Below are 12,541 nucleotides of genomic sequence, written 5' to 3'. Positions count from 1 at the left end.
TTAAACGCATGAATAATTCAAAACAAGTGAGTAATCCGTTTGTAGTTGTATTTTTAATCCATGATGTGAATATCCAAATGAAAGCACAAACACTATATACCCTCGAAGCCCACGAAATACCGCGTAAAACAATTCCCAGTCGCAACACGAGTTTCAGTTTCGGATTCTCTGGTTCTCTAATTTTTTATTTACTTTGTTGCCCTGCTGCAATTGCTGCCAAGTTAAAACAAAAAAATATATATATACATTTTCATTGTGGTCGCTGTGCTGGAAATTAAACACAATCAATTTCCGCTCCAGAAACTCAAATCGTAAACAAACAATATAATACACAAATTTATGCTCAATGAACAATTTGCCAAATTTCATTTACTTAGCGAGTTCAAAAATGATTAAATACAATTGACAACGTGAGTAATTGCTCATTCAGTTTTAATCGACGGGTGTTAAGTGAATATTTGTAGACAAAAGAGGTTAGAACGGTTCTGTTTTGCAAAACGTGGGTAATTAGCTGAAAAATTCATTGGAATCTAAAATCCAACTTCTACATTTTCCGCAGATTTTCCACTGTGACAGGCAAATTTGAGCTAATAAAAACCAAAATCCGAAACCAATTAGAACTCCCACACAGAATGATACATTTGCATGTACAGGTGGAGGAATTTACATTTCAAAGAACTCACGTCCTATGCAAATACCTTTAAAAAAGTTTTAGCCGAAAACTACGTGTACTTACAGGCAAACAAATTCAGAGGCAAAGCGCATAACTAATGAATATGGAGCGTTCAAATTTCGTTAGCTTCTTCAACTCAAATACCAGAAAAGCTAGTCCGGGCACGTGGACATTGGCACGTTTTAATTAGCGCCGCAAATTGCAGGTCACGACGTAATTAAATTATTTAAATTGCTAATTTTCCCAAAACACAGCGGAAAATACACGGCAAGTGCTAAAAATGAAAGTGATAAACACTCGAACGCGTTTTAAAGTTGTCAATGCCCCGACCGACGGCAACTCCAATAAATAATAATCAACAAATTGGAGGGAGGAACTAAGGAGCTTTTCCTTACACTTCAACAAGGAGGATGGCGGAATTTGTCCCGGACACGCAGGAAGTGGCTGTGGAAATGTATCGCGCATCCGCCGAAGCTCCTTGGCACACTTTTGGCCAACTTCTGGCAGGCAGGGCCAAAAACTTTGCGCTGGCAACTTTGTTTGTTTGGGTTCTGTCGCCGTTCAAAGAACCATTTCGGTTGGGGGCGGGGCAAGGGAGGAGTGGCACTGCAACATTAACACGGTTATCTATAATTTACACGCACAGGGGCAAGCGGAGCCTCCTAACTGCGGTGATTTCTGGCTGCCTGATGCACATTTATTGTGCTATTACTTTTCTGGCCCGACGATGTCCCCTACCCGTTTGCCCCAAAGGCAAACGACTTTCCTCCCTTGAGTGTTTTTTTACGTGTCCTGGTCTGCCGGCCAAAAAAAGTTTTCAGCTACAGTCAGGGGCGCGATATTAGCAACAGGATATATTTATTTAAAAAAAGCTCCAATAATAGCAGTTCTTTTATTGGGATTTATGAAAAAAAATTACCATTTTTTGTTTTCTCCTCAATTTAAATATTTTTTTATTGGTGCAAATAATAGTACCCTTAACACAAATGTTTTATTTTTTTTCACCAGCTTATAGATTTTTGTCAGTTGCTGTTTGCTAACTTTTATATATCTTCCAGCAAAAGATTAATTGCCTCACTTCCCCAGCTCCCCGAACTTGGCAAATATATTTAGTGCCGAGATTTATGTGGCTTCATTACGACCACCCATCACCGTCCCTAGGAAACCACCCCAAAGATATCTTACACCCCTGGAGAGCAGATGTCTATCTATCTCGGTCTATGCATGTATATCGAACATTTTGGTCAAACAATTAAAAAAATATTGTCCCTTCTTCGCCATATCTTTTCTCGGCCCTGTTGGGGCCACTTTTTATTGTTGTCAAGGCAGCCGGCTGCCAAATGAATATTTAATGTCACCCCCAACTGTCGCCAACTATCCTCGAATGGCCTTCGGAATATCGAACGACAAGTTCAATGTCAAGTTTGTTTCGTACCACGCGGCGTATGCGTAATTTCCGTTCTACCCATTTGCCATGATTTCGGATTTTATTAATGGCCTCGTGTCTACTTTAAGCTAATAATCGGCAAAAACAAACATGAGAATAGGAAGAAAAATAAAAGCAAGCTATTATTTATGGCAATCATACTATATGTGCCCATACAAATTGCCCAATTCATTTTAATTTGCGAAAAATGGGTAAGAGAAATTGTCGAAATGAATTTAAATTTTCATGTGGGAGAAAAAGTACAGCTTGGGCTGGCATAAATAAATGAAAATGGCAACTTAGGCTTTACTTAAAGTTACAGCTTCAATAAACCGAACCAATAAATTAAAAGGTCTTAAAACCAAAAACAAAACTCGGCTAAAATATCAAAAATCATTTGCAGGTCAAGCGAGGGAATCTAACCAAATCCCCGGGGGATTTTTGGTGAAAACATGTTTGAAGAACTGTCACAAAATTTCATATTTCACTTTATTTGTGTCAGTTGACAAATGTTTGAAATTGACAGCCATAAGAAATAAACGAAATAAATCAAAAGTGGGTGGGAATTGCGAGGATTTGTATGGCCAAAAAGTAATTTTAGATACCAATAGACGCCTACACCGGAAAAATAGAAAGCAGAAATTATAAGAAATTATAATATTCACTGAAAGATTATTAAGCACAGGAAACGGCTTTCTCTCGAAACCAGCGATCTAAAACTTTGAATTATAGGGAAAAGTAAGAATCGACATGATTTTCCTCTGCGTGCTGGAGATGGCTGGAAAATCCCACACACCGCCAAGACTTTTCATCGTGGGACAGGTCAGTGAAATGTTGGACATGTCAGCAGAGTCAGAGAGAAATCAAACAAATTGCCGTGCATGTACTACAATTGAAACCGTTAGCGGGGCGGTGGGCGTGGCCGCCTAACAATGCCCAGTTTTGAAAATGAAATGGAACAACAATGAAATGAGCAACAGATACAGGTTGGTTGGTTGGCTTTGAGGCCTTTATGTTAATTTCTGATTCGTTTCCAGTTTGTTTTCCCCTGACCTGCGCTTTATGGAAACCCACTCAAGTGCATCCGCGCAGGAGTGCCAGCGCGTAAGAGCAAACGTGCTGTGATTTAATTTTTTCCGTGACGGTCGGCGGCAAACAAAATAATTCAACATACATACCAATAGCGGCTATTACGAGTAGCAGGAAAATGCGGGGAAAAACTCAATTAAAATGCACAAAGCCTCTCGTCTCGCCTGACCTCTCGTTTTGCTGGCTCCTTTCCATTTTCCGAGGACAAGCAATTATCGCTGTTGCTGCGCAGTGCGCACGTATGTGGATGGATCAAAAACTGCTTCAAGTCAAATTGAATTCGTTATTAAAACCCAAATTTACACGCCGCATTCTGATGACATATCATCATCCATCCTCCTGCTTCGCTGGGCCAACTTCAATTTCAAACGCAGACGATGGAGCTAAGTTGACGTGGTCGCAAATCGCGAGTTTCCACATTCCCTGCGCTGCTAACACATGGAAAACGGAAAATTTTCATCACAACAACCGAATATTTTTTCGCATAAACATGCAAATTTATCACTCAAACGCAGATCTCATCTTCCCCGCCCGTTGCACTCATCTGCTGAATGAGTAATTTGCATGTAAATATATAAAAACGAGCATATACTATTTTCCTGTTTGCTTTTTTAGCATTTGCTCATGAACTTCGCCGTTGACGAGAACAACAAACTGTCATACAAAGCTTTGCCATTGTTCAAGGAAATTTTCGCAAAACGATGGAGAGGGGGGCGGTGAAAGGGGCGCCGGACTATTGCCTTCAAGTGACTAACAAGTTTCGTTTACGTCGTATCTGCACTTGGATAAACTATATACGCTGACGAAAGTAAAAAAAAAGTAAAAAAATAATAATATTCCTAAAATATATGATCACGAACTAACTCAGCCACATTGATGATCTAACTTAGATCATCTAAGGCATTGAAGGCACAAATATTTAAAACAGAGATGTAACTTTACATTACGAAATGTATATTTAAAACTCTTGTTTAGATTTCCCAATGTATATTTTGTATATTTACGCTACATTTCTCTACATGCATTATGGTTCTCACTCAAGTTTCATTGCGCTCTGGGGAACAAGTTTTGATTTATGACCAAATTGAAATGGCGAACACAATATTTACGTAATAATTCGGTGGAAAAACGCACAGCAAGCCCGTGTATTTGGGTGGGGAAATGTATACTACAGCTTTATTTCAACGAGTCGTGGAATAATTAGATTTTATTTGTGGGAAAACGAACAGCACATGGAAGTGAATTGACACGTGTCTGTTGGCAATAATGCAAAACAAACGCTTTATGACTTAATGTAAAACAAATGCTTCATGACTTCGTGTACGTGAACATTATGAATCACAGGCATTTTTATACATTTGTTCACTTGGATGACTAAAAGCCAATAAATATGAGCTTGAGGGGGCGATATGTCATATTCAACAATAAAAAAAGGTTAACAAAAAAGCTAGCAAGAAATCAAAATCCGAATAAGCGGCTTAATATTTTTTCTGCAGAATTCAAATCGCGGTACTGCACTTATTTATGGTTTTTATTATAGTTCAGGTTGGTTCATTTTTAAAGTAATGAGCTCAATGATTTAATGATATAATGGCTTTAATAATAATAATTTAATTAATAACGTTTTAAATTATAATTATTTCTATGAATGATTAATAAAAGTGAGAAATCATGGTGTTAGTCTCTGTAATTACGGGTATTCATGTTTCTGCTTAAATTTTAAACCTTTAATTTGAAACCCATTGTGCATGAAATCACCGTAAGGGTTGGCAAAAAGACGTCAGAATATTCTGGCCAGGCTTAAATAATTATTTTCTTGCAACATTTTGTGCACCTACAGGATCTGCCAAGTCATTCAATTGCCTCAAACAAAAAAAGCCCTCCTGTACTTGTATTTGGCAACTTCATTCAATTTGTGGCATGACTTGCTGCTGTTGCGGCTGCGACTGTTGCTGCTGCGGCTGAAGCTGCTGCAAGCCATGTTGCTGATGAGCCACGGCAGCAAGCTGTTGCTGTCATGAGTTGGCAGAAGCCATCGACTGGGGTCTGCCAACCCAATAAGGAAATATTGAAATTGCTTTTGGCAAACACTCAATTGAAAAGGACCCATCGAAATACCCACCCAATGAACTTGCGACCCAAACTGCAACATAGTTGTGGGAAATTGTGTAGAACAACTTCGGGTCGGATACATAAATTCATAAATTCGTATGCGAGCGCAGATACACGGGCTCATTTAAATCAAATTCCCACAGGCCACGTCAATTATGTGGAGCAGCAACAAGTGGTTACCTGTAGGATCCCCTTTTGCTCCATTGCTGTGGAAAATTGCCTCCGGTGCGACAACAGCGGCAACTGCAATGCATTTTAGCCTCGTTTTTGCTACCCTTTTTACACAATTTACATTTTTTTCAACTTTGGCATGCAATGGGCGTGATTAACAACTTCCCCTTGTCGCCGAGGAGTGAAGTGAGTGGATGATGGCAAGTTGCCTTGATTCACTTGGTTAGGCATTGAAACTGACACTTTTGAGGCAACCTGGCTAAAACGCTAACTGCTCGATAAAGCCATGGCAAAACGAGAGACTGCGTTATGCGTAATGGAATTAATGACTGATTGACACACCAATCGTTATGAAAGCCTGCCTCCCAACGTGGTAACTGAAGTCTTAAATTACAAAACAATAAACGATGGGAAGTGAGTCCATGGGAGTGGTTAGCTTGTGGGCTTTCATTGATGGACTATTTCCTTTTTTATCAACCATGATTTGTCAGGGATTTGTATATCTAAAAATCTATATAAAAAAGCAATCGTGTACTGCAGACTTTGATAGTCTAGTTACCTATCCTTGTGAATAAGGAATCTGTTGTCAAGTGTTCACCTTTTGTTCTACCCGGAGATGCGTAACCGCATTGGAAATCATTGCCCCAAGATCCATTGATAATGCTACCCATCGGAATCCATTGAAGCGACGCCGATGACGTTGCGATTTTTAAATAGTAAATATTCTTATCAACGAATACAATAAATCAGAATACATTTGTCAGATGGGAACGTGAAACGAAAAAAGTAATGCAGATAGCTGCATCTTCAACTTAGGAACAAAAGAATGACCACAACTAGGTAATATGGACTGTATAATGCCCATTAATTTGATTAGTATTGAAAACTTGAACATTTCATTTGCTAAAATATTGCTAAGAGCAGCGCTTTGTCTTGAAGTTTTCCTAGAATTTTTGAAGTATTTGACAGATGTTATATCTTTCATGTTTAGCGAATAGCCTGATAGATACCTCAGCATATTGGGTATTTTTTTGGGTACAAAAACTTGCTCCAGACTTTGATAATAACATGGTACAGCCCAGGGGCTGTATAAATTACTATCAGGCCGCTCAGAACAGCCATAAAGAGAAACAGGGAGATAACTGAAGGCGAATGTGATGTGATAGTATGCCCGGAATTTTTTTGTTCGATTTTTTCCCTCCCGATTTTGTTCGAATTTCGGTTTTGTTATTTTGGTCAGACAAGATTGACTTGCAGTTGTTGCCAGTTGCCAGACGAGAAAAGCCGTGATTCGATCGCGACTTTCGATTTCGTTTGGCATCTTCATCATTATCAATACCATTATCATTATCGCTATCATCCGCACAGGGGCTGCCAACTCGCAGTAATTATCTGCATCGGGGCAGACGTCCTCAGAGAATCGGCTTTAGTTTTCCAGACCTCAGGCACCACCAGTCTGTCAGGGCACCTCGAAGTCGCAACATCATCAACACAATGTGGCTGCTGTTGCCTATTCTGCTATATTCGGCGGTATTCCTCTCGGTTCGCCACATTTACAGCCACTGGCGACGCAGGGGATTCCCCTCGGAAAAGGCCGGCATTACGTGGAGTTTCCTGCAGAAGGCCTACAGACGGGAGTTCCGACACGTGGAGGCCATCTGTGAGGCCTACCAGTCGGGCAAGGATCGGCTTCTGGGCATCTACTGCTTCTTCAGGCCTGTTCTTCTGGTGCGAAATGTGGAGCTGGCCCAAACGATTCTGCAGCAATCGAATGGACACTTCAACGAACTGAAGTGGGACTATGTCGCGGGTTATCGCAGGTTCAATTTGCTGGAGAAACTGGCGCCCATGTTTGGTACCAAACGATTGTCCGAGATGTTCGGGCAGGTCCAGAAAGTGGGTGATCATTTAATTCACCATCTGCTGGACAGGCAAGTTCAAGGATGTCCACTGGAAGTGGATCTCCAGCAAAAACTCAGAGTGTACGTAGAGGCATAAGTCTTCTCGACTTAAACTAAGTTAATATTTCTTCCCCTCTTAGTTATTCCGTCAACATAATTGCCAATCTGATTTACGGCTTGGACATTAATAACTTTGAGCACGAGGACCACATCTTGACCAGCTACCTGAGCCACAATCAGGCCTCGATACAATCCTTGTAAGTATACATAATGGGAATTCCCACCTGAAGCATACCTACATTTTCATCCTACCTTCAGCACTTTGGGTCGCCTACCGCAGAAATCTTCATATACCTACCGCTTAAGAGATCTCATTAAACAAAGCGTCGAGCTACGTGAAGATCATGGACTGATACGCAAAGATATTCTACAACTACTAGTCAGATTTAGAAACGGCAATGAAGTTAGTGGCGATAAATGGCAACTGGAACCGATTAATGGTAAGTTTTAATGTTTGAATTGTGAAAAGCAGTACTAATTCGTTATTTCTAGAAGCAGACAAACTGTTGTCCATCAAACGCATGGCCAAAGTTGCCGAGGATCTCTTGAAAGTATCTCTAGATGCAGTGGCTTCAACTGTAACCTTCACCCTCTTGGAAATCCTGCAAGAACCTTTAATAGGGGAAAAACTTCGAGCGGAAATAAAGGAGCTGAGCAATGAAAATGGCCAGCTCAAATTTGAAGAGCTTAATGGGCTTAGGTATATGGACATGTGTTTAAAAGGTATTTTTAATTTTTAGAACTTAATAAAAGATGTTTGAGTGATTTTGACATCTGTCTCTTAACTTTACAGAAACGCTTCGCAAATACCCTCCTCTACCCATTATTGAACGTGTTTGCCGCAAAAGTTATTCGCTACCCAATTCAAAATTCACAATTGATGAGGGAAAGACTTTGATGGTGCCCTTACTAGCCATGCACCGAGATGAAAAATACTTCAGTGAGCCTATGAAATATAAGCCACTTCGGTTTCTGCAAACTACCAATGATGTGGGCCAATGTGAAGACAAGACAAAGAGCAATGTCTTTATAGGATTTGGCATTGGGGGATCACAGTGTGTGGGTACGTAAAGGATTCAAATTATTTTAGAAATGTTCCGACAATATTTTTCTCATCCCAATTACAGGACAGAACTTTGCCAAGTTGGTAATTAAAGTGGCCCTGATCAAATTACTCCAGAACTTTCATTTGGAATTGGATGCGAACCAGGTGAAGACCCTTGAAGTTTCCCACCGGCCAGCTCCTTTTATACACACAAAGGATGGGCTAAAAGTCAAATTGAAGAGACGCGAAATAAACACGAAATTTTACAGCTAAACTAAGTTAAGCTAAGTTAAGTTCTTTAATTTGAGCATCTTTTTCAACACTTTGTCGTGTGTGCGCGACACCTGAAATTATGCTATAAATAAAATTCAGTATATTATGGCCACAGTTTCCCCTTCTCGTCCTTGTTGCTGCTGTTGTTGTTTTTGTATATGTCTGGTCGTGTTTGCTTCGTTCGCTTCGTTAACTTTGCAAAATGCCAAAAGGTCCCGGCGCTCACGGTGCGTATACGTAACGTTACACAACACCAAACTCGGCGCATTAAATTAGTCATTCCTATGTGCCCCCATTGTTGTTGTTTACGCCAACACGGATATAAAGACCCGATTCTAGAGAGTGAGATAGATAGATAGGGGGCGTGGCATAGATGGCAGATATCATCTCGGGCGGAAAAGACATGTGCTTCCATTCGAGTTTATCATTAAATTTGATTTGCTTTGTTGCCAATCCAACATGACAGCCGCCTGGATACCAATAGCCCAGGCCCCTCTCTTGTCTGCCGAAATAGGTATGCTTAAGTCAAGTCCGTCTGTCCACTTCAAGTACTCAACACTTCGAGAAAAAGACTGACAGGAAATTTAATCAGAACACAAAAGCAATCTATAGGAATATGAAATGTAGCTTTAAATCATTAGACCGAAGTTCCTTTCACAAATGAACTCTCCATTACTTCTGCAACTAATCTTTTTTTCCCCCAGTGTACCAATCCAGTTCGAGTATGTTCGCAGGAGTGGCAATCAGGGCCGAAAGGCGCCTCTAATGATGCCGCAATTAGGCCGCATTATGGACGCATTTATCACCCACAGACCGGACCGGGCAAACGGAATGCGAGATAGAGATGTCACAAACAAATGACTCTAATGAGTGCGTAAAGTGTTTTACATTAATGAAAACTTTTTGGACGGCCGGCCACAAGCCAAAGCAACCAAAAAGGAAGAAGCGCCATCAAACTAATTGAGCCCGAGCCGGGGCTAAGCTTTCCGGGACAAATGACCTGGAAAGAGTCCGAAATCAACGCCAAACTTTACGACTCCTGCTCTGGTCGAAGTATTAAAATTGAAAATTGAAATTCAATCAAACGAACAGGGGTTGCAAGAGTCGTGGGGTTGCACCATAGCACATGGACAATTTAAAGCCCCAGCCGGAATAGGATGATAAAATCCACTGGCACGACTACGACAACAGGAGCAAGTGGCGCTCTTCACATGTTTTGACCCAGTTCGCAACAGGCAACAGGCCAAGTGTCGAATATAAATTGCATGAGATGGAGGATGGAAGATGGAAGCTGGCGATGGTGATTCGGTGGCAACTCACTTTGGCGCAATCTTGGCTGCCATTGTCCTGGTTACATTTTAACATTACTCATTCCACATTAAGCGCTCAACGCGCCACCAGCCTCGCCCGAAAAACCGCACAATTCCAGTTTAAAAAGTTGTGCATAAATTATACACAGCGAGGAGTGTACAATTTTCGTTTCTCCTAGCATAAATTATGATTTATTTCACCCAGGAGACAACAGACAGGCTCCGTGTACTGCTAATTTCCATGTAAAGTTGTTGTCCAATTAGTGTTATTAACTTACCATAATTTCAAGATCTGTTTACGGGGTTAACTGCAAGGAGATAGAGAAACGAAAATGGCATCGATTAATCAAGTGCACATTTATGGAGCTGTGCCATTGAACTTTTGATGGCAAAATGAAACCAGATTGCAATTGAACACTGTTTGAGATACATTTGTTACAAACAAGCATCAGATCGCTGCTGTCCCCTTTAATTAGCCTATTGACATATGACTTTTGGCTTGGCTTTTATTGTTTTTGCCCAGCCAAAGTTGTGCAACACTGTACACTGCTTAGGTAAAATCACTTTAAAAGCATTTAAGTGGCTTAACTAGGGGAATTATTTGTTATGCGCTAGACAAACAGAAACTTGAGCGTTTTGTATCGTTCAATTTAAGCCCACAAATATGCCAAATATTTGCATGATAAAAACAGAAATTTCTTTACGCAACAAAGAGGCTCTCATAAATAATAGGGCTATTATTTTAGCAGTTTTCAATAGCTGAGCAAAGTTACGTAAATTATATAAAAATGTGTTTAAAATAAAAAAAAAATGATTAAAAAAGCTCTCACATTTTTTCGCATGGTCTTTATTTTCTTTAATAATTATACCGACTTTAATTTCAGAAATTTGTTCTGCCTTTTTTTGACAACTGCAATTATCTTCGCTAATTGGATGAGAACTCTTCTCGTACAAAAACTTTCCCACTTGCATGGTTAAGAAAACAATTTAAGTGGCGGTCATCTTATGAGCTTATATGTATGTATGAAACCTCTTCACACTTCACCCCCTCACATAAGAATTCGCCCAACTTTGCCCCGAAAAAAAGATAAAGTAACCAACGACCTCCGAGGTCAGCAGTAATAAAACCAAGTAAATGTTTGGCCTTTAATTTTGCTCTCTCTGCCTCTCTCTCTGTTGTTTTTTATGAATATTTGTTTAACAATTAAAGCTGGCAAGGGTGTTAGTCTGCGTGGTTGTCATGTATGAAGATTATGATCACCAAGAGCTTGAAGAATAAAGAATACTGGAGAACTTCAGAAAAGCAGTTATTCGGCTTACTTAACAGTGTTACTTCTACATTTATACACTTAAAAAATTATAAATATGCGTGAGCATGAAATAAAAGGATATTTTATTTAGTATGATGTTTTTAGAACAACTTTTCAATATAAAAATATGGTTAAAGAAAAACGGTTTTAAAGCTGGTTACTTTACACTATAATTCCAAATACTGCTATCTCAAAATGCTTAGTTCCTTTTAAAGAGGCCGCACTGTCTGCTGATTCAGTTGGTTTACTTTTTCAATTTGTGTGCGCTGCATTCACATAATTGCCGCATGGAGTTGCATGTTGCCTGCGTGCTGCATCCGCCTGCCGCCCTTCAAACTGCACATACATATATACATATATGTACGTATGTACATATGTATGTGGGTGCATCCACATCATCCATATATAGATCATCTTTGTTCCGAGGAGAGAGTGGAGGATGTTTGAGGATGCCGCTGGTGTTTGCGTGCAGCTGTTTGTTGTTGCTATTGGCGGCTGTGTGCAGTTGCTTTAATTATTGTCAGCCAAACTGTCGCGGCCACCAGTCGCATGTGTAATTTGTTTGTCTGCCGCTTTTCATATCTGTTTCTTTGCTTTTTTTGTCGCCTGCTTCGTCTTCTTTGCACCATTTTTTTTATCTGTTTCCGACTCTTAATTAATTTATGGCTCTGTCATTTTGGCGGGTGCTTAAATAGTGCGTCGAATTTGGGGCTTGTGGGTGGCACTGCATTTTCTCAATATCTTACATTCAATTATATTATACATTATACAAATAATTAACTGCATTAAGCTTAGTCAACCTTAAAATAGAATCTCGGTTTTAAGTTCCGGTTTTCGCTTGCCAGAAGCGCAACCTTCCTAATGGCCAAAATCATTTAGCCTTCAGTTTCAATTACCCGGCGTAACGAAGCGTCGAGAGCATTTATCAAAATGCCAAACTAGATAACTTAATTAAAGCCCCAAAATCAATCTGCATATATATGGGACCTGACAAAATCAAAATCTCAGCAGCACCACCCACCGCCCCACAAACAATGGGAAGCAACGGCAAACAACAACATCCGCTTATCGCGATAAATCAAAGCCACGAGTGTTGTTAATTTTCCAAGAAAATTTTGGGTATACAAAGTTTCTTTCGGGGGCATAAAGGAGAAATACGTGCGTGAGTGTG

The 12,541-nt window shown here is 40.0% G+C and overlaps 2 protein-coding genes across 4 annotated transcripts in view; one reads left to right on the top strand and one right to left on the bottom strand.

Annotated features, from left to right (window-relative positions):
* The window catches only part of LOC117139810, a 39,412-nt gene that overhangs the window by 1,882 nt on the left and 24,989 nt on the right, over positions 1-12,541 (bottom strand). For 2 of the 3 annotated variants that reach the window (XM_033302442.1, XM_033302449.1), the window contains one exon: positions 10,339-10,368. The exons of the other annotated variant lie outside the window; for it this stretch is intronic. In XM_033302442.1, coding sequence (XP_033158333.1) covers positions 10,339-10,341 — 3 coding nt within the window. In that variant the 5' untranslated portion in view covers positions 10,342-10,368. The remainder of the gene's footprint in view (positions 1-10,338; positions 10,369-12,541) is intronic. 3 annotated transcript variants of the gene reach the window in all.
* On the top strand, positions 6,788-8,751 carry LOC117139803 (probable cytochrome P450 310a1). Its single transcript, XM_033302429.1, has 6 exons — positions 6,788-7,453; positions 7,513-7,629; positions 7,691-7,872; positions 7,925-8,155; positions 8,226-8,495; positions 8,560-8,751. The coding sequence occupies exons 1-6, from the start codon at positions 6,966-6,968 to the stop codon at positions 8,748-8,750; spliced, it is 1,479 nt and encodes a 492-aa protein (XP_033158320.1). The 5' UTR covers positions 6,788-6,965; the 3' UTR covers position 8,751.

Source organism: Drosophila mauritiana, chromosome 2L (genome assembly GCF_004382145.1).
Source record: "Drosophila mauritiana strain mau12 chromosome 2L, ASM438214v1, whole genome shotgun sequence".
Classification (NCBI taxonomy): domain Eukaryota; kingdom Metazoa; phylum Arthropoda; class Insecta; order Diptera; family Drosophilidae; genus Drosophila; species Drosophila mauritiana.
Note: the sequence above shows the minus strand (reverse complement) of the source record. Positions and strands in the feature narration are given on the sequence as shown.